Source organism: Heloderma suspectum, chromosome 4 (genome assembly GCF_057233095.1).
Source record: "Heloderma suspectum isolate Gila_16-S chromosome 4, 16-S_ref, whole genome shotgun sequence".
Classification (NCBI taxonomy): domain Eukaryota; kingdom Metazoa; phylum Chordata; class Lepidosauria; order Squamata; family Helodermatidae; genus Heloderma; species Heloderma suspectum.
The window spans coordinates 313,598,750-313,620,776 of NC_139461.1; the positions used below are offsets into that span (position 1 = coordinate 313,598,750).

Genomic DNA, 22,027 nt, shown 5'->3' on the forward strand with positions numbered 1-22,027 from the left:
TTGGCACAGGAGGGACAGGGTGGAAATGATTCCGTTCAAGTACATACGTTACTGTTCATTTTCCCCTGGTGTCTCTGAACACTGGTCTTGTGCAGTCCCAGTTCATTCCAGTGGGACCCTGCAGGATTGTGTGCCAAGGCATAGATCCGATGGCGGATTTTCAAAATAAGAGGCGTGCTCCACAACTGCTGGGCAGCTCTTTGTCTTGAGGTCCTGAATGTAATCTAGCCAGCGGGTCAGAGTGAGGGGAGTGGAATCTCTCCCTGTCTGCTCTCAGCTCTTCCCACTTGGCAGGAAACTGCAAACACGATTTTAACACTCCCTTGTGGGCTCTCTGATTAGTCTGCCTTGCTGGGCCAATGCTGCAGGCCCAGGCGATAAGGAAATGCCATGAACAAACAAGGAATACAGTGTGGGAATATTATTTTCGAAAGCAAAATAATTCAATTAGCATTCGACATGAAGAACATCAAGGAATATTTGATACTTTAAGGGCAGAATATAAGGGTTTCAATCATTCATTTATTATATGTCCAGCTTTGCCCTTAAAGGCCCCAAAATAGTTGTAAGTAAGTAAGTAAATTTATTTTGATCTATGCTGAACAGCTCTGCTTAACCTGAACTGTGATCTAAGGCCCTGCCACTACAAGACCAGAGCTGCTTTGCCTGCCAGCTATGTTGTAGATGTGTAGACTGGACTTTACTAATAAGTAAAATAAGCAGAGTTGCTTCCACAATAGGGTTGCTTGCTTCCATACGAATTGTTTAATCTGGAACAGACACCCTTAATGTGCTTTTAAAAAAAATCACCATGAATCAAGTCTGAAAAAAGATAGGAGGGCAACATGGAAAACCCTGGAATGCCACAGTTTGGCAATGTGGCTGTCTGGATTCTCCATTGGCAGCTACCAAAGGACTCCCAACTCTGATTTTGCCAGTAATATGCCAAGTGGTGGGGGTGGGGGGATTCATAGGGGAGAAGCAGTGGGGGTATGGTACTGAACTCTTCTCTTCCTGCAGATTCTATTAGTGTACCAATTTCCCCTCTTGCCAGAAAATCATATCTGGGAACCCTGGCTTATGCAATTGCTTCCCTGATTCTCTCCTGCAAATCTCCCCCCACCAACCCTTCACACATTGGTGGCAAACCCAGGTTTAGGACCCTTCCTTTGGGAAGGAAACATCTTGTTCCAATGTGGTGCTTTTGCTTTTACCATATATTTAAGAACAGGACTCGAATGAATGCAACGCTTAGTAGATTTGCCTTGATTTCCTTCGGTTTACATTCATTGTGAGAGCGGTTTTTAAGTTGTGGGGTGGGGGAGCAAATCTCTCCTCTTGGATCTTTGGAGGTTGCCAGAGCCAGATGCAGCAGTTGTGAGCCAGCTTCCTGTCTTTCACCTCTGTCCTCCCTCCCTCCCTCCCGCCCTCCCTCCCTCCCTCCCTCCCTCCCTCCACAGTGCTCAGGTGCCTGGGAATCCCCACCCGCGTGGTCACCAACTACAACTCTGCCCATGATACCAATGGCAACTTGATCATAGAGCAATATTTAGATGAGAACGGGAAGCTGCAGAAGGGAAACCGTGAACTCATATGGTGAGTGGACGGGTGATGGTCAGGGTGGCCTAGCACATTTTACCCAGAACACACGCACGCACAGCATTTTAGATCTTTGAGTCTGATTACCTTTGCAACTGTGAGGTTGTGGGTTCAAATCTCATGCTCTGTCCTTGGAGGAACTTTAGTGTTCCTGCAGGTGCAGCTAGCAGAAAATCAACACCTGGCCCCTGGGGCTTTGAATCAGTGAGCTTCTTCACACAGGGCTTATCATGCGATAGAGATTGGTTGCTCACAGAAGTTTGTGGGTCCTTTACAGGACATCGTCAACTTCCAGGGCTCCTCCCACAGTTTATGGCCTTTATTCCGATTGTAAAAAGATCAGAGATAATGCAGTAATGGATGTTAATCCAATATATTCACTGTGTGTAATGACGGTGTTGTGCTATAATCACAGCACCATCTAGTGGCTGTAAAATGAAACATATAGAAACATATAGAACTCGCCAAGAAAGGAAGTCCTCAATTCAAAGCACATGTCCGCCTGTGTAAAGGAGCCGATCTTAATCCCACAAAGAATCCAGAAGCAGAAAGCCTGGTAAGGATGCAGGATTTCAGCCTCGTGTGATGAACCCCATAGAGGGCAGTAAATTTTCTTGAGGGGCCACAATTCACTGGTAGAGCACAGACTTTGTGAGGTCACAGTTGCAGGCTCAGTCTCTGGCACCTTCATCTTAAAAAGGATGGGGGGATCTCAAGTAGCCAGGCTGGGAAGAACCCTTCTCTGCCTGAGAACTTGGAGAGGCGCGGCCCGTCAGACTTGCCAGTCCTGGCCGGACAGATCAAGGTTCTGGCTTTGTTCTGGGCTGCTTCATATGTCCATATGCTGTTCCAGGCAATTGTGGTGCTCTGTTGCAAGGGATTTTGAAGTGCATCCCTCAGACGCGCACTGCTCCAGGGGCACCATTAAAATATTGCTTCTCCAAGTGACTGACTACTTGGCTTCCTTCAATTGCGTAGCCCTGGCCACAGATGAAGTGGGGCCGGTTATAAGCTGACGGAGATCAATGTAAAATGATCAGTCTAATCTCCTGTGTTTGAACAGCAAGTTAATCATCCTGGGGTCAGTCAGGCACCTATTTCCGCACGTTCTTTAATAGCATAGCTGCCCCGAGCGATGTTTTACAATGGAAGGGCAGGATAGAAATACAAACAAGCAGCTGATGAATAGTTTCTGGCGGACAGAACATTTATGAAATTGTGTGCACCTGATAGAGTGTTCCTATCTGGTGCCATTTTAAGTTAATGTGCAGCCTAAACCATAGATGGTAGAGAGCTAGAAACTTGACAGTTTCTTTGGACTCTCTTGTACCACAGAGTCCCCAAATGGTTGATTTTCAACTGAAACATGTTGTTTGTATACAGAGCACCCTCTCTCTTTTTAAAGCATGAAGTTCTTAAGGAAGCAACAACCCACTTGGAGAGTTTTCCAAGGGCAGCTGAATTTTTTTTTTCCTGCTTAGCAATGGGAGGAAAGTAGCCATTGTGACTGAGAGAGAAAACAGGGGAGAGGAAGATCGGAGGAAGAGGGAAGGGGTGGAGCATCATGGAAGTCCTGGAAGAGAGTAATGGGGTGGTAGGGGAAAATACGCCAGTGTAAGGGCAAGGATTGCACCATCACCTAGAAATACCCAAGTACAGTTTGCACGTGTGGCTTTAGTGTTTGTCTGACTCACAGACTTCTCCAGTGGTTAAAAAAAGTGTGCCCATGGGGGGGGGGGCTGTTAAATACAGAGTGAAGACATCAATTACGGCGATTTAAGCACCCTAAAACAAGAAAATTCAAAACTAAGCTGCAATAACGGTCTCCAGCAATTGGTAGGGTGACCCTAACTCTGCCCTGCAATGTGAAGGAATTGAGACTTCTACAAAATCCCTAGGAATTGCCTGCCTAACCACCCTGAGAAGCAGGGAACTGAAGCAACAAGGGAGGTGCACTGAATGCCTGCAAGATCCATGCAGTAAAGATTTTGTGAAGGGAAATTATGAAAAGGGATGGTGTGCTTGTATATCATTTGTTCCCATCTGACTAGTATGTGAAAACCTCACATGAAGTGTGCTCGTGATTAATGGCTTATGGGGTGGGCTGCTGAGAAATTAGTTCCTTTTACTACCTTCCGTTGCAGCATCAAATTAAGGCTGCTGTCCTGACTAACCACTGTGGGCAGCAATCACTACATTTGCCTTCCCAGCATCCCTCCCCAGCCTTCTTCCAACTCTGCAATCAAAGAATTTCTCTCTTTTTGAAGTGACAAGTGAGATACTAGGAGAGCAAGAGTGCTCTACAGCCAAGGTGTTTCCTCACTGTCAAATCTCTTATACAGGGAAGGTTCCCCTGTCCAGCAAACTCTGGCTTTTATCAGAAAGCACCTAGGGGAGCATTCCATGTCTAGTGGTTGGACATTTATCAGCTGGATGGAGGTGAAACCCTTCCAGAATGTGACAGCCCTCAAGAGAGGCAGCTCTTATCAGGCTTTCCAACTCACTCTACCCCCTGCCCCTTCTCTCCTCCTTTCCATGATCGCTGCAGGAATTATCACTGCTGGGTGGAATCTTGGATGACCCGTCCAGACCTTTCAGACGGATATGATGGCTGGCAGGCTTTGGATCCAACTCCCCAGGAGAAAAGTGAAGGTAGCTATGCCCAGCACTAGGTTGCTATCATTTATTTTACTTATGTATTAGCAATACTTCTATTCTGCTTAATATAGTCTCCAAGCAGTTCACATATTAAAATCACATTTAAAATACAATATTAAAAACAATTCAATTACAATAATAGCAATAGAAGGAGCAGTCAGATGGCGCATCATGACGAAGTACAGTGAATTCCACGCCAGGGGCAGCCTGGGGAGCAAGGGTGTTTTCAGGAGGCATTTGAAAGATGACACACTTCCCGCATCCTGACCTGTGTCGGGGAGGGCTTTCCGGCATCCTGTCGGAGTTGGAATGACCAGCAAAGCCTCCTCTGGCAGTCTTAAAGGTCAGCTGGGTATATATAAGGGAAGGCGATCTGCTGGAAATCCTGATCCCAATTTGTTTAGGGCTTTGTATGATAATAACAACCTTGATCATGGCTTGGTAGCTAATAGGCAGCCAGTGTGATGTGGCTCAGAGGACAAGTTCATTGGCTGCCCTCGGAAACCCTTTCTCACCATCCATCAGGGCCAGCGTCCATCTCTGGGGGTCTTTCTGCCATCTCACAATCACACACTGGAGTGCATTTGAGTGCTCTGGACCAGCTCTGTTTCCAGCACTGTGAAAAGGGCAAGAAAGGCCCTGGGACAATGGAAGCTTCCATACACCGAGTCGGAACACTGGTCCATGTGGTCCAGTATTGTCTATTCTAAGTTTCCGCCTGGCGGCAGCGATCCACCATCACAGGCAGAGGTTTCCCCCATCCCCTGGAGATGCTGGGGACTGAGCCCGGAGCCTTCTGCCCGCAGCCCGCACGCTCCACCGAGCTGAGGTCCCTCAGAAGCAAGCAGCCTCCCGCCGCCTTCAGTTCCAGAATGGGTTGGTGGAGAGCAGGAAGTAGGGCAGGTGTTTCCTACTGCTGCGGTCCGAGAGCTGCCAGAGTCACCGGTCCAGAGCCTTCAGGGAGAGAGAGAGAAGCCATAACAATATAAACGCTGCTTGAATGTTAAGAAAATTCTTCCGAGTGACATTTTGGGAGAGGCTGTACCGTGTCCTTTGCTTGCAAGGAGATTCCAGGTTCAGTCTTTAGCTGAAAGGTTCTCAAGGCCTTTCAGCTAAAAGGCCTTTAAAAGGCCTTTTTGGGAAGGGCTGCTGCGAACACCGCAGAGAGCCACTGCCAGAGGGGATCATCCAGGGCTAGTTGGGCAAATGGTTGCCTCAGAATGAGGCAGCCTCTTAGGTTGACAAGGTGCAGAATCTTCATCTATGGAGCCTGAATATGCAGATATTATATATAGGAGGTTATTTTTGGCCTCGGTGCTGGAGGTTGAATTAAATGTCTCCTGAGACCCCTTAATCCCTAATTCCCCCAGCATGTGGTCAGGCTACATGCTGACAGCACCTTTCACTCCCCAGGAGTCTACTGCTGTGGGCCGACTCCAGTCAAGGCCGTCAAGGAAGGAGACTTGAAGCTGAAGTACGATGTGAAGTTTGTCTTTGCCGAGGTCAATGCAGACGTGGCGTATTTGATGCTCCAGAGTGACATGTCGCGGAGGAAGACCGTATACTCCACCATTGTGGGCAAGAACATCACTACCAAAAGTGTGGGCAGGGACATGAAGGAAGACATCACCCACAACTACAAGCACCGTGAAGGTACCAGAGCATCTTGAGCTGGCGGGGGAGGCAGGGCACATGCAAGGTTTAGGGAGTTCCCAAATTCTGTACATGAGAGTCGTTATCCAAACATTCAGAAATGGTAAGGATTCATGTCAACAGCCATTCCTCTCTACTTCCCTATTTTAAAGAAAAGAACGCTCCTAAGCATGCCAGAGTTCCTTTAGAAATTAAGCACTGGGAGTAGGCTTGTCATCATAACTAATAAAGAATTCAACGAGCCCAGAGGCAGGCATCTGGTGGCTTGGAGAAGAGGACAAAGGTGCTGTGGAGAAGCTGGGCTCTAGGCCCTCTGGCCAAGGGGACATGTAACATTCTGTGTTCCGTGCAGCACATGGCTGGTGCCACACAAGAGTGACTGTAGCTACTGTTTCCTTTTGGCAGACTCAGAGGAAGAGAGGGCTGTGTTTGAAAAGGCCAAGCACCAGAAGAAGTATCCGCCAGCAGAGGAAGGCTTGAAAATCAAGATCAGAGCTTCCGAGGGGATGAACAACGGATGTGACTTTGATGTCTTTGCCATCATCAACAACAACACGCCCACTGAGCATCGGTGCCGCCTGATGTTTGGTGCCCGCACAGTCAGCTACAACGGAACCCTAGGACCAGAGTGTGGGTGCAAAGATCTGCTCAACGTCCATTTGGATCCTTATGCAGGTAAAGGCAGACACTAGATATGTTCTTACAGTATTATATTGCATGTAAAGCTGCCTTATACTGGGTCAGACCGTCAGTTCACCTGCCTCAGTATTTCCTGGTAAGACTGCACAGAAAAAAGTTTCCATTCCGAACCTGATTCAGGGCCACTTTGGCTCAGAGACTTGGACAGGCATCATGCTTCAGTTTCAGTGTAAAGCAGAGCTGAGCTTTGGTTCATTTTCCGAAGTGTCACATATCTCCCCAAGAGGAAGATGATGATGTTTGGTCCTCCTGTAAAATTCTGTCAGTGAGGCAGGGCAATTGCATAATAATAATCTGGAAGCACCCAAAATTTCACCTGGTTTCTAGATATAGCACCAGCCCAAGACATTCTGCTGGCTGAAGCAGAAGACAAGTCCTCCCCTGCTCAGGCCTACCCTCACTGCAAAACTCAGGCATCCGTTCCAGACCCCTCTCCCGCCGACACCCCTGTGGCCCCATCTAAGCAGGTCACTTCACCCTGCTGCATGGCAGGGCCCTGATAAGCACATCCGGCTGCAGCCTAGTCGAATGTTTCTGTGGGTGGGTCTGTTTGTGGGCCCTTCCAGTCTTGCATGCAGCCACCAGCTGCAGAGTGCTTTTGCATGGCCCGCCCGGGCCCAGAGGCTGTGTGGAGAGGAGCACTGCGGACTGCTTGCAGAGGAGTTTGATCTTGGCAGGGGAAACTGTGGGCCATGTTGTTCCTCCTGCAGTTCTTCCTTTGGGCAAGCACATGAGAAGCTCCCTCTCTGGGCACGGACTGTGGCATTTCTGCTCGTGTGCCCTTCTGCCCTCGAAAATGCTTCGGGTGCTGCTGGCGCGCAGCTATGCATTTGCCAAAGTCATATTACGGACTAGTGGCCCAGTCCCATGACCAAACTTCATCTCTCCTGCCACTAACTTAGGAGGTGCAAGGAGGCCAGACCTGCCCCCCTTCAGCCACGTCCTGTGATGCCTGGCAAACCCACAAGCAGCGTGTGGAGCAGAGCAGGACGGCCTTTGCCCCCTCACCAGCTCATCTCCAGGCCGCGCCACTCTGGCGGCTTGAGACACAGCTCTGCCCCGCAGGTCTCCCTGCCTTTCTTGCCCCCGCTCCACATCTCCCCTGCATCAGATGATCTCCCCGTGTACTCCAGCTGTTCTCCATCAGCCGGTGTGCTGCCTCCAGGGCTAACCACACTCTCTGCCCCAGTTCCACTCCTCATTGTTTAGCATTCTTGTTATGCTTTAATGGTGGTAGATGGAAAGTATTGTAGCAGAGCATCAAGACCTTCCCCTTCAGCACAGATGTGGAGCAGCTGCTGTGTCATCTGTATCTCTGGAGTCTCCTGGGCGAGCTCCCCATGGCATCCTTGCCTCTGTGTGGATTGCCAGAGTGGAGATGGAGGAGGAAGAGGCCTTCTCTGCAAGAGCAGCACAGGGTAGCCCATACTTTGCCTGCAGGACCAGTTCTTGGCATGTCCAGTTAAACTGGATCTCAAGTAGCACGACTGGAAAAGCCTCCTGCCTGAAACCCGAGACATCTGCTGCCAGTCAGAGTAGACCGGGGTACTGAACCAGAGGCCACCCAGGGGCCAAATCCAGGCCACCAGGGGTTTGCCAGATGGCTCCATCACTTCCCCATGGCTGCCGATAATTGGGTGGCTTCCCAACTTTTGTGCAGATTTCCCCCATTCTGAAAAGTTAAAATGCCTCTCCTAAAGCTTAGTTACTGGCAGTAAGTTACTGGAGTAGACCAGGGGTGGGCAGAAGATAGGTCTCCAGATGTTTTGGACTTCAACTCCCATAAGTGTGGCCAATGGTTGGGAATACTGGGAGCTGAAGTCCAACACATCTGGAAAACGTCCTTTTGCCCTCCCCTAGCATCTAGAAGACTGGGCTAGATGGACCAGTGCTTGGGTTTAGCACAAGGCAGCATCATGTGTTCATATGACTCAAGTGTTAAGATACGGGAATGCTCAGGCTATGCGCGTTCCATGTTTATGTGCTCACACACTGTGCAAATACCGAAACTCAAGTTTCTTTCCTTTTAAAAAATCAAGTCTCTAGGCCTTATGGCTGCAAAAGCAAACTTGAAAATGTGTGGACGGGCAACATTGGAGCTTGGATCTCCAGTGGCCATAGAGAGGAGGGTCCGGGGCTCTCCCCCATGGCTAGCAAGAGCAGGACAAATCATTCAGTACAAAGGAACATATTCAAATTTGCTTGGTTTTGAGTCATTTATTCAAAGATGATTTGAAGTAAAATCACAATGGATTGTTTCCTGGTTTTCAGATTTTGTGCAAAAATGAACACACAGTGGGATAAAACTGGAGGTGATTTGAGATATGCTCATGTCTGCACAGAATTGAGGGAAATGATACTTGTGTCTCCTTTGTTAACTGACACGCATGTGACCACTTAGACATGCCTGAGCCCTGAACACGTGTAGGGGATCTTTTAGCTTTGAGTCAGTGACCACTGCTGAAATTAGTTATTAGAGGAACCAAGACAGTGAAAACAAAGATTTTAAAAGAAAAATAGGAATTGTGAAAGATTAAAATAGACAAAATATTAAGCAGTTTATTTAAAAGTGTTTAAAGAAGAACTGGCATTTATCAGGTTAACAAAAGCGCATAACTATCACAGCTGTTTATTATTTATTTATTTATTGACTTTATTAATCGCCCATCTGGCTGGTCACCCAGCCACTCTGGGCGATGTTAAAAAAATAAAATTCTACAGTAAAAACACCATATTTCTAAAAATACCCTAACCCACCCCAAATGCCTGCCTTCAACCACGTTTTTAATGCACAGAGGAAGCTCTTTAAAGAGGGGGCATGGTGGAGTTCCCTAGGGAGGCAGTTCCACAGAGTGGGGGCCACCACAGAGAAGGCCTTCTCCCTCGTCCTCACCAGTCTAGCTGTCCTGGCTGATGGGACAGAGAGAAGGCCATCCAAGGCTGATCTTGTTAAGCGGCCTGTCTGGTGATGCTGGAGGCGCTCCTTCAGATAGGCTGGGCCGGAACCATATAGGGTTTTAAAAGTCAAAACCAACACCTTGGATTTGGCCTGGAAAACAACTGGTAACCAGTGCAACTCCTTCAGCACTGGAGTGATGTGATCTCACTGGTGGCTGCCTTTAATCAGGCAAGATGCCGCGTTCTATACCAGCTGCAGCTTCCAAACTGTCTTCAAGGGTAACCCCACGTAGAGCACATTACAGTAGTCTAGACAAGAGGAGACCAGGGCATGTACTACCAATGGGAGCAGATGGTTGGGAAGGAAGGGGCGCAGCCGCCGTATCAGATGGGGTTGCTACAGCGCTGTCTGGCTCACAGCTGACACCTGAGCCTCCATGGACAGCTGGGAGTCCAAAATGACCCCCAGGCTGCGGACCTGGTCTTTCAAGGGTAGCCGTACCCCATTCAATACCAGGTCAACATCCCTCAGCCTCCTCTTGTCTCCCACCAAAGGTACCTCGGTCTTGTCAGGGTTCAGCTTCAGCTTGTTCCTCCCCATCCAGCCACTCACTGTCTCCAGACATTTGGACAGGGATTCTACGGCCAACCCTGGTGAAGATTTGAACGAGAGGTAGAGCTGCGTATCATCCGCATATTGATGACACCGCACCCCAAACCTCCTGATGATAGCCCCCAGCAGCTTCACATAGATGTTAAATAGCATCAGGGAGAGGATGGAACCCTGTGGCACCCCACAAGTGAGCGGCCATGGGTCCAAAACCTCCTCTCCCAGTGCTACCCTCTGGTACCTACCGGAGAGGAAGGACCGGAACCACCGCAATACGGTGTATCCAATGCCCAGCCCCTCCAGGCAGTCCAGGAGGATACTGTGGTCAACGGTATCAACAGCCATGGAGAGGTCGAGGAGAACAAGGAAGGAGCATTCGCCCCTATCCAGAGCCCTCCTCATATCATCCACCAAGGCGACCAAGGCCGTTTCTGTCCCATGCCCAGGTCTGAAGCCCGACTGAAATTGATCCAGATAATCGGCTTCTTCCAAGTGTGCCTTCAACTGCATCACCACCACCCGCTCAGTCACTTTGCCCCAAAAAGGCAGATTTGAGACTGGGCAAAAGTTGTTCAGAACTTGGGGATCCAAGGAGGGCTTCTTTAAGAGTGGTCCTATCACTGCCTCCTTGATGGCTGATGGCATCACTCCTGTTACTAGTGATCCTAGCAGTATATGTGAAATAATGCTTAACAGAAAATACATTATGCACTGTCTATTATACAGCGTATAACTTCTGAGTGAGCCTGTGTGTCTGTCCAAATGTGGAAGGGGGAGGAGGCAGAAAGGGGGAATGGACACCATTATAATCCAATTGGGGAATTTCGGGGGGGGTGTCGCAAATGAGTGGGCCTCTGGGCGGGATGGATGTTGGAGTTAGGAGCAGGGTTTGGGGTGGGAAAAGGTCACGGACAGAGCTTCAAAGTGGAGAGTTTTGAGAGTGGCCTAGGAGGGAGGAAAGATGGGGGAGAAGTGCCCTGGCTGCGCCATGTGTCTGTATCTGCCTCTGTTATGCAAAGCCCACCCCCTCCGCATCTCCAAAAGGCCTCCCTGCCAACCAAGTATCCCTGCTCAGTTCTCAGAGCGGATTTGGCCATCCCCGACCTCCTCTGTTCCACCAGCCTGCTTTATCTGTCTCGCATGGCCAAGGCGTGTGTCTCTTTTGCTCAGTGTCTGTCTAGCACACCGCTGGCTGGGGCTGATGGGGGCAGTAGGCCAAAACATCTGGAGGGCTGAAAGTTGCCCACTCCTGACCTATAGCAGACCGTCTTAGGGAACAACTTGTAGTGGGATGCTCAGCTGTCCCAGTGGGCGGCAAAGGAGCACTGGGATGGAGTGCTTCCCATGCGCTAAGAACAAGGCAGCTGGAGTCGCTGAAAGCGCGCCTTGCTCCCATTCCTCTTTGCCATTGAGCCCTGCAAAGAAGGCAGGCAGGCGGATGGGGGCCCTTCAGCCCACTGCCAGGCTGCAGTGTGTGAATCGGTGAAGACGTGAATCTGTAGATCCTGCTCAGATTGCTTTGTTTACGCAGGAACGCAGGACACTGCCTTGCACTGAGTCGGACCTTTGGTGCATCTAGCGCAGTGCTGTCGACACTGGCTGGCAGCAACGGCTCTCCCTGCTGGGTTTCAGGCAGGATTCTCTCCCAGCCCCCTTCCTGGAGATGCTCCTGGGGACTAAAAATGGGACCTCCTGTGTGCAGAGCCACTGTGCTGCGGCCCCTTCCAAGCTCTTGAGCATGCCGATAGTTTGCTGGTGCATGCTTGCGGCTTGCTCTAATGCTGGCTCCCTCCCTTTGGGGGAGAGCTCCCAGCTCCCAGGCTGTGGAGTTGGGCACTGAGGGCCTGAATTCACATCCTGCTCCGTGAAGTGGAAGTGGAAGGGAGCAGATGGTTTCCTGTCCGTCACAGCTCCTCCTGAGCCAGCAGTGGTTAGGCGATTCAGCTCGTTTGTGTAAGAGCACCTGGGGGCTGGTTCAGACACACAATGTGCTCGCATTGTGTGGCGGATGGAGCCAGGTTCTTCTCGAATTCCATACATTGGCAGTGGGGGAGAGCACCTCCGGAGGCAAAGCCGCAGAGATGATCAGACCTTCCGGCCTGACCTGGCGGTGGAGCTGGGAGCTTCATCGAGGCTTTGTTCCCAGCCCAAATGGGTGCTGCTGTTTACTTTGGGCTGTAGCCAGGATTGTCACTCCACAATCACACTGAGGGCGTGTCAGGACAGGGGCCGCCTGGGCTCCGCCTGGGCCATGCAGGAGGGTGAGAAGTGTCCCAGGCAGAAACAGGCACTTTTGCACCACCAGCCTCCATATGGGGACTGATGACTGCCCCAGTCTGGGCCAGTCCCACTCCAGTCCCTTCGAGCCACATGGATCAGTGTCGGCTGAAACACCCCACAAGTCGGGACATTGAAACAGCCGAGCTGGTTGCCCAAACCAGAGCACCCCGGACCTGCCCTGAGTCACTCCAGCATGAGCCGGGGGGTGGGGGTGCATTCTCCTTTCCTCCCTGCATGGGGAGGATGCCAGCTGCGCTGCTGTGTCCTGCAAGGAGGAGGGCAGCAGGCAGCGGCTACGGGCCATGAAGGGAAGCTTGCAGAGGCAAGGGATGAAGCAGGCAAGGAGTGGCAAGGCCCAAGGCAGGCCCTGAGGCTGGATCAGACCAATGGCCCACCTCGTCCAGCGTTCTGCCGCTGCAGCGGGTAGCTAGATGCCCCAGTGGGAAGCCCAGAGAGCAGGACAGGAGCCCCGCAGGCCTTCCGCCCTCTCTGGCACCAAAGGCGTCTTTTCTCCTTCTGTCAGCCTTGTGATGGGACTGTCAAGCCCACACTGGCCAGGGGGATGGGTCGCATGACAAAGGCCTTGCCTCTTCCCCCTAATGACAAGGCTCAGACATGGTGAGAGAGGCACGACGCAACCGGAGCCTCATGGGGGAAGGCGCCCTTTGTTGGACGGCACAGAGGTCGACTGCCATTTGGGAGGAACACAAGAGCGGGCCGAGGCAAGCCACAGGCTGCCGTCCTGTATCCCGGAGTGGGCAGCAAAGAGGGTTGAGGCAGGAGGACTGTGGCTGGTTGGCAGAAACCCACTTGAGCTGCACGTATGTGGGCAGAGCTGCGAACAGCAGCTGGTGCCCAGGGAGATCCCTCTGATGGCTGCTTTGCCACAGGTGCTCCGGAGAAGCCACAGGAATCAGGGTCACCTTGGCTTCTGTTTCAGCAGAATGTGTCTTGCTGGGGGCCAAGTTCAGACCAGCGAGCACTTCTGTCCTTTGGAGACCACAACAGCGTAAGACTTGTTGGAGGTAAAAATTGGTTCGCCCCATGGTCCGCTCTGGAAACACATTGGGGCGGGAGCAGTTGATTGGCAACCTTTGTCCCCATCCAGCTGTGGCATCCTGCCCTAAATATCTACGCAGGCCCAGCCAGGTGGCCCTTCGCACTGGTCCAGGCTGGCTGGTTTTATCCCTGTAAGGCAGAGATCTTGGCTACCCTCTCAGCCTTGATTCTTCTTCCATGTGTCTGTTGCTCCTAGTTAATGCTAAAATGCTTTTGTGTTGTTTTTCTTTGTGTTGTTTCTCGGAGCCTGAGCAGATCCACTGTCTGTCCAAGCGTGTTTCAGTTCCTTTCGACGCGCCTTGCACACAATCAGGATACACAACATCAACAGCACTGAGCCGACGTGGGCGATGAGCTCATTGCCACTCCCTTCCTGACGGCCATATGGGACTGGGCTGTGGGAGAATTGCTGCTCTTGGCTACACCTGCTGGTGCTTTCTTCACTCCCAAGAGTGGTCTTCTAGACCATTCAGTGAAGGGCATCACCCTTGGCAACTTCTGCGAGAACAGAGATATGGTCTGGAGCTTCGGGGATTGCAACATTGATACCACTGCTCAGGCACAACACACCGGCAAAGACAGACTAGAATGGCCTTCTCCCCTTCACGAACCGCTGGATTTGCACCCATGCAGAAATTCCTTTCAGCACTCAGCTCACAGAGGGAGAGTCGGAGCGTCTTTTAATTTTCACAATGCCACCTCCATGTTTGAAAGCACTTAACAGTATTTCCTGTTAATATCCCAAGGCTTTAGAGCTTCCATTTTCAGTGCAAGTCTGAACAAAGGTATTAGACAGAAAGCTGAAGAAGCAAACAATGGAAACTAAAACAGAGAAGGCAAACTTTCTCTGTCTCTCCCTCCCTCCCTCCCTCTTGTGCTGTGCATCTTCTCATATAGTAGTGAATTTTTTTCCCCCCACAGCTGGGAGCCTGGGAAGGAATCCAATTCATTTTGATCCAATGTGATGCACTCGTCCACTGGGCTATTTCTGACTGCACTCTAGCATTTTAGGTACAGCAGAAACCTTTTACAAGAACAACCTTAGCTTGACCCAGCTGCATTAAGTGTGCTTCAACTGAAGAGGCCCCGCCATATTTGGCAGAACCTGGGAAAGAGATCTTAAAAAGACAAGACCAGGGCCCCAAAGGAAACTGCAAATTTTAGCAGAGGTGAGATGTGAGCCAAGCTCAGTGCTTCCTAGGATAGCTGGTTTATGCTTGGCCACTGCAGGCTTTTAGCTCTTGTGTGGCAGTCGGCATGGATTAAGGGCACCCAGATACCTGTTGCACCAAGGTCTGAACTAAACATTAGGATGGATGTGTGGCTGCTACTCAGAGTAGCAGCTTCACAGCCATGTCCCTGCCCAGATAACTTCTGGTCAAAGGAGACTTGCGACATGAAGGCCTTGAGCTCAGAGTCCTCCTACGTCCTGCAAGTGCAGCCAGTGTGGTTGGGCAGGGACAGGAGAACACTGAGCATGATGCTATCACCTCACAGTGCATCTTCCTTGACTAGGTGTTCAGGAGGGGGAGGGGAGTCTGGTGTTCTCTGCAGCAGCTACACATGCATCACGCCTCATAGGGAGGGGCTGGTTCTTGGATGTAATGCACAGCCCAGAATGCTTTCTGCTGTTGTGGTTTCTTGGCTGCCTAATTGAATTTCACACACACACACACACCATGCCTTCCATAGTACTAAGCTGGGTATGTGCCAAAGATGCCATCCCCTTGCCCGAAGGGACCTCTGATGCTATTTTACATGGCGCTGTGGAAACTTTAAACCCAGAGAGCCAAAAGGCGCCTTGATTCTGACTTTGGCGAACCTTGTGTTGTTTCTCTTCTGGCTGTCTATCTAGAGAAGGTCGTCCCCTTGCGCATCCTCTACGAGAAGTATGGCGACTGCCTGACACAGGACAATATGATCAAGGTGGTGGCTCTCCTTATGAAACATGAGACCAAAGAGATGGTCCTCGGCGTCAGAAACATCATTGTCAAAAACCCGGACATCAAAGTCAGGGTAAGGCAGCCTTGGACAATCCCTGGAGCTTCTGGGAAGTGGCTGCTGTTGCCAGGCCTGTGCAGGACTGAAAGGGAGATCCAACTACAGAGGTAGCCGAACTTGGTTCCCCGGTGGTGTGACGTAACCACCTCCTGCTTCATTGCCAGGGCCAAGGAGTCATGGAGAGCACAGGCCTCCCCAGTTACTCCGCTGGGCCTCTTGCCAGTGGGCCTGGGCCCCTTCGGACCCCCTTCTGCACTCCAGGCATGTTGTCCTGGCTGCCTCTCCTCACACAGCACCAAGCCTCAGAGGCCCCTGATGACACAGGGCAGTCTTTCCAGGGCAGCCGGGCAGGAAAGACAGGGCGGGCAGTTCCTTCCTTCCTACCCACCTTCAGCCCTTCCTCCTTCCTCCTTCTTATATGTAGCTGTCCAGCCACAGCCACAGCCTGGTTTCCTTGCTTTGCTCATGAGTAGACCATCCCTCATGGGAAGAGCTTGCTCTAGATCGCAGGAATCATTAGGGCCCCAGGGCAGGTGGGTCCAGCCCCTTTCCCTTGAGACAGGCCTGGGTGACGCGGTCTCAGGGCTCTCCAAGAGGCAGTGGCACCCACTTGCCCCAGCCACAACAGGGTGCAAGAGGCGCATGCCAGGCCCCCTGCAGCTCGCGGTGTGACGCAGCATTGCAGCACATGCGTGGCCACATCACGGCTGGTGCTCGCGGATGGCAACTTTTCTCCTTCTTTTAAAACGCAGGTCTTGGGGGAGCCGATTCAGAAACGCAAGCTGGTGGCAGAGCTCACGCTGACCAACCCCCTCCCAACCCCGCTGAATGGCTGTGTCTTCACCATGGAAGGTGCCGGTCTCACGGAAGGACAGAAGGTCCAGGAGCTGTAGGTGTTTCCTCTTGGCTTCTAAATGCTGATGGTAGATAGAGCGTTTCCACACAAGACACGAGCCAGGGCCATGGAAGCCTGATTCAGTTATGACATGGGCCCGGGTAACGCACTTCCCATGCGAGGGGGCTCCATGCTCCCCCCCCTTTTAAAGGCACGGATCAGGTGCATTGGCCCACTCACACGTAGCTGTAGCTTCAGCTTCCCATCTATGATCTGGGGATAAAAGCTCTGTTTCTGCAGAGGGCTGCAATAAAGGATCACTGAAGGTGCTTCCGGATGTACAGAATTTTAGCAGAGAGCCCACTGAAGGAGCGCACTCATCACTCGTGGGTCAGCTGAGGGACCACACCTCAGTGGTGGGGCACCTGCTTTGCAAGTAGAAGGTCCCAGCTTCAGTCTGAGAGATCTCCAGGTAGGGAAAGGCCCATCTGGAGCCCCAGGGAGTCACTGCCCTGTAGACAGCACTGAGCTTGAAGGGCCCGTAGCCTGACCAGCTCTATGGCAGCTTCCTCTGTTCTGGACTGAGCTTGGGAAATCCATCCTTCTCATTAGCTGTCCAAACCACCTGTGCAGAGTGTTGACTGGGGAGGAACCACTGAGGTCACTCACCCACTCCCCCCACTCCCCAAAGTGTTTTTTCCAACATTAACAACATGAATTAAAGGGGGCCGGATCTACATTGAATGGAGGGCAAGATGTACCTGTGGCTGTTTAAAACAATTGTTTTCAAATGGATGGGGAACTCACCCAGAGCTTTGGCAGTAGGAGCCGGACAGACGGATGGCTGAATCAGCATTGGATTTGCTGGCCAGTACATCAGTCAAGTGGGCTGCCAAGGCAAAGGGAAGGTGGGCTCAAGCTGCAGGAGCAAAAAGTGCAGCAGGTCCTGATCCACAGGCACATCGTCCATAAGAACCCTGAGATGTATAAGTCCAGTGCTTTAAGCAGTTAGGAAATTATGGCTATAGGATGAGATGGGTTCAGCAGAGCTATTTGGATGCCTGTTAGCTGTGAGAATGACAGGGAAGGCATCCCTCTTACAAGATGCTTGGGATACACCAGTGGGGGGGGGGGTGCCTTCATGCCCCACCTGCCTGTGGGCTTTCTTGAGGTCTCTGGCCGGCCTGCTCCAGATGGTCATCAAGGCAGCCTATATGTGCTTTCTTTGCATGATGCACAGGCACACTTTTTTGTAGCCTTGCCCCAACTAGGTATTGCACTGCATGGCAAAGGGGGCCCTCCGCTTTATTTATCAATAACTGCAGTTCTCTGGGCAGGCAACATGATACTAACAGGAGAAGAAAACACACACAATGCACAATAAATGACAGTAACCAGCACAGGCACGGCGTATGTCCTCAGTGCTAATGGCCACCCAGGAGGAGGCAGCTGACGGGGAGGGGGGGAGGCGGTTTGCGACCAGGGCCCCGCTGCTGAGGGCCAAAGGGCAGCCCTGCTGACCTCTCTGCTGTCTCGTCTCTCCCCAGCGACGGCCCCGTCGGGCCAGGCGAGGAAGCCAAAGTGAGGGTGGACTTCGTGCCGCGGCAGTCGGGCCTGCGGAAGCTGGTGGTGGATTTTGAGAGCGACAAGTTGAAGGGGGTGAAGGGCTACCGGAATGTCATCATCGCCCCCCTCCCCAAATGAAGCCCCCCATGGAAGGAAGAGGGTGGCGATGAGCCCCCTGTTTGACAAGGGGGACAGGGGGCCTCCTACATCGACTGCCTAAGCCCACTGCAAAGAGCCTCCTCTTCAGCAAGAGGGATGACTCCAGCAGCAAAGGAGACCCAAGGGTGCCTTTGAATCAAGGGCCTTGTAAAGTAACCCCAAATATAGTAATATTGCAAGTATCCACATTCCCCACCCCCCGCAACATTCAAAAACTCCCCGATGGGCTAATTTTCTATGTGCAGGGAAATGGTTTGCATTGGGAAGCAATAAAAAAATGTGATGCCCCCACCTCATGTTGGCTGAAGTGGTACAGTCCATTCTACCACCTCAGGACTTTACCACCTCAGCCCATTGCCTGTATAGGCCAGGAGATACCATGGGGCTATTGAGGAGGAACAGTAACCTTAATGTAGCCTTCCTCAACCTGGTGCCCTCCGGCTTGGCAAGGCTGCCTTAAGGTGACTCACCTTCCCTAGAAATATTCATTTCAGGAATGGGTGGCCCTTACTCTCCAGTTTTCCATGGCCCCATTAAAATGATTGTGTCCCTGCAACACTTCCACACAGGGGCCACAAATTCATGAGCTGCTTAGCACATCATGCAAAACAGCCATCTAGATGCCAGCAGCACCAGCAGCCATCAGAAGTACGTGGGCGCCATCTTGGAGGCGATTCATATCAGAGGTTAAGTGGGTGGGAACACGGGGCAGGGCCTCCTCTCTGGCAGCACCCCTGCTGTGGAGTGCCCTCTCAAATGGTCTTAGTGGCCCTATTTCTGATCAGTTTTAGGTGGGCTATTAAAACGTATTTGTTCCATGTAGCTTTTCAGTATTTTAAGAGTGCCACCCTATGTATGTTTAAACAGAAAAAGTCCTACAACACGTGGCTAGCTGGGGAATGCTGGGAGTTGTAGGCCTCTTTTCTGGCTAAACATGCATAGGATTGCGCCTTAAATCTCTTATCCCCACACTTTCTTTTAAAGGTTTTCTTCTGCTCTCAGTTTCTGCTGTTGGTGCTGTTTTAAAGATTTAATGTTTTTAAGTTGTTGACCATTTAAATCATAAGGCTGTTTGAACATCAGCAACAACCCACGATTGACAAACCCACAGTTTAACCATGGGTTCAAACTCTAGGTTGTTCATCTCCAAACAACTCAGAGATTTGGATTCAGATGTCCCATAAACAACCCAAGGACAGGGTGTCCCTGGATGGTTTATTGCAGTGGAAGTGAGCGGGCGCAGAGGCTCTGGCAGCATTCCCAACCACCCACGCATTGCTGCTGATGTGCAAACTGGGTCTTAGCCACTCTATCTGGGCCAAAAGAAAACTCATACATTTATAAATTCAATAACATAAAATATCATCGAGACAATCCTTGTGGAAATTTCAGTGAATTTACAAATATTATTGCCTCCATGTGGTGTTGTCAACACTTGGAAGTGGTTTTCGGCAGCCTCCAGCTGGAGGCCATAACCTCTGAAGTAGCTCTGTGCCTCTCCGCAAGGGAATTTGGCATTGTGGGGGAGCACAGATGCTTCCCCCCTCACTGTTTCCCAAATGGTTGTTTAAATGCTTTTAATAGTTAAGAGTGCCAGACATTCCTTAAGTGAAAGAAATGTCTCGTATTACAAGACTATGCACTAAAACGTACAACTGGGGTCTTGCTATGTTTGGGCTGCTGTGGTTCTGTGCTACACAGACATTGCAGTTCCCCAGAACGCTTTGGAATATGTTGATACAAAAACGCTGGTCTTGTATCCACTGAGCTGCTTTGGTGTCTTCCCCAGAGGGACCCTGGGCACCGTCGTTTTGTGAGGGGGCTGCGAACGCTCTAGCCCCCTATTCCATCACAACTGAGAAGCATATAGGCCGTTAGTCTCTCTAGGGTTTTCAATCTGGTTACATCACTTCAAGGTTTGTACAGACCCTGACGCGAGCTTGAGCACAAAGGAGAAAAAGAGGAGGGCCCAGGGAAAAGCACAAAATAAATTAACCGTTGGCTGGAGAACAGATGACCTCAGTGTTCCTTAAATTGACTTGAAAAATAGTTTTTAAAGTAATGAATGACATCCTCTTAGCTGGCTGCTTTTGAGCCTCAGGGTGTAAGCTCTCTGAGGATGTGCTTTCTCTAAAAACTGTGACAGGTAGAATGTTTCATGTCTAAAACAAAAGTCAGGGGGGCTGCGGAAGGGTGGCCGGTGAGAAAACACAGACATCAGAGCCAGAGAGCAGCTCAGAGCCAAAGCTGGAGGGCCCAGGGATGCCTGCCATGGCCACTCTGCTTTCGTTTAACAGCTTCCAACTCAAACCATTTCCTTGGTTAGCTTTAATTATTTAGCTGAAGAAACCAGCTCTGTTTGTAAATGAAGGGCTCCGCAGGAAAACGCAGGAAACCTTGAGAACAAGGGAACAGCTCTTGGTCCCCCTCCAGTGCCGTTTCTAGGAGACAAAAACACAGAGACAACTTCTGTTAAACCTGACAAAGGCCATTAGCCTCCTGAAGCACTGGGGGCTGTGAGGCCCTGGCCCCCCTTTTGTAACAGACTTGGGCTCTTGTGCCTTTTACAGCTGTATGACTGGCCAAAAGTCTGCAGGTGATGTTTTTTATCTACAGAAAAAAAAGAAGTTGGTGCCCCTTATGGCAGCCTTCCCAAACCTGGTACCCTCCAGAGGTGTTGGACTGCAATTCCCATCATCCCCAGGCTGTGGGGCCATTGGAAGATGTAGTCTGACTCAGTAGGAGGGCACTAGGATGGGGAAGGCTGCTGTATGGACACACCAAAGATGGGGCAAGAGTGCGGGGACAGACAAACAGGTGGAGCAGAGACGGGAAGTGGAGGAGTTGATAAGGAAAAATGGGAAGGTCCCAGCTTTGCTAAAGGGTTGACTATTAGGAGAGAAATGAAGGTTGAGGAGGAGGAAGAAGAGATGGTGGGTTGGTCACATTATCCTCCTTTTAGCCTTGCATTGTCTAAAGTAACAGATGTCCAGTTCACTGAGGTGGCTGCGGGGGCCTGCGTGCTCCGCATTGCAGAAGCGAGGGGGCTCTCGTGCTCTCTGGTGGCGATGTTCCAGCTTGTATCGCCTTGGTCCCCCTCTCTCCTCCTTTGGTAAAGCAGAAGCACATTCTTTACTGATCTGAGCCACAAAACTCACACATGGGCCTTTGCACACAAAACACAGTCAGAGATTCCCCTTTCCGTTTCAGAGTTCCCCATTTGTCCTGAGGAACTCCTGGGCCATCCTGTCGAAAACTGCTAAGGAAGACTTTAAAAAAATTAAGCCAGCTTGAGAGAGAAAGGGCTGAATAAAGTGAGCAGTATACTAATGTGTGTATGTGTATGTAATATATATATTCTGCCATAATCTTGAATGTGCAGAGAGGGTTGTTGGCTTGCTTTATTTCTAGCTAAACTCTTTTGCCAGTACTGTTTTCAGATGTTACACTGATGGGAATTAACAATGCAATCACTGAATAAAGAGTTTATTTTTCACCTTCAAGATGGCTGGGGCCTTTTCCATAGCCATTGTGGTGCCATGAATGACTCTCCCACCGCTGCTGATGTGCTGGGCCAAAGGTTACACCCAGAAGTCCTCTCACCTTTGGCCATTGCTCTGAACTCTGGCCCTACACAGCCGTCTCTTCTTTCAGGCCCTATGGGAGAAGCGCTGGCCGCGTCTGCATTCAGTCGGCAGCTCTGTGTGTAATAGCTGCAGGTGGCATCCACTGTGGCAGCCCTTGGAAGGTGCTGCTGTGGGCAGTACTCTGCTGTGGGGTGCGCTTTCATTTACATGAAGATGTATGTCATATCCGTGTAAACTACACGCATACATGAGGGATCTTTTGGTGTTGAACTCTGGGCACTTAGGAAAAGCTGATACCCCCCAAAGCTGAGAGAGTCGAAGACTGCACCAAGCAGCTCTTTGTGTAAGAAGAATGTGAAATTAATTAAAATCACACATCAGGGGAATTATCATAGAATCACAGAATAGTAGGGTTGGAAGGGG

General features: G+C 50.7%; 1 protein-coding gene across 4 annotated transcripts in view; it reads left to right on the forward strand.

Moving 5' to 3' along the window:
- TGM2 (transglutaminase 2) overlaps positions 1-21,520 on the forward strand; it is an 86,883-nt gene extending 65,363 nt beyond the window's left edge. For all 4 annotated transcript variants that reach the window (XM_084854584.1, XM_084854586.1, XM_084854587.1 and 1 more), the window contains 7 exons: positions 1,461-1,596; positions 4,148-4,251; positions 5,671-5,910; positions 6,316-6,585; positions 15,312-15,472; positions 16,210-16,346; positions 17,840-21,520. In XM_084854584.1, coding sequence (XP_084710710.1) covers positions 1,461-1,596; positions 4,148-4,251; positions 5,671-5,910; positions 6,316-6,585; positions 15,312-15,472; positions 16,210-16,346; positions 17,840-17,996 — 1,205 coding nt within the window. In that variant the 3' untranslated portion in view covers positions 17,997-21,520. The remainder of the gene's footprint in view (positions 1-1,460; positions 1,597-4,147; positions 4,252-5,670; positions 5,911-6,315; positions 6,586-15,311; positions 15,473-16,209; positions 16,347-17,839) is intronic.
- The last annotated feature ends 507 nt before the right edge of the window (positions 21,521-22,027 follow it).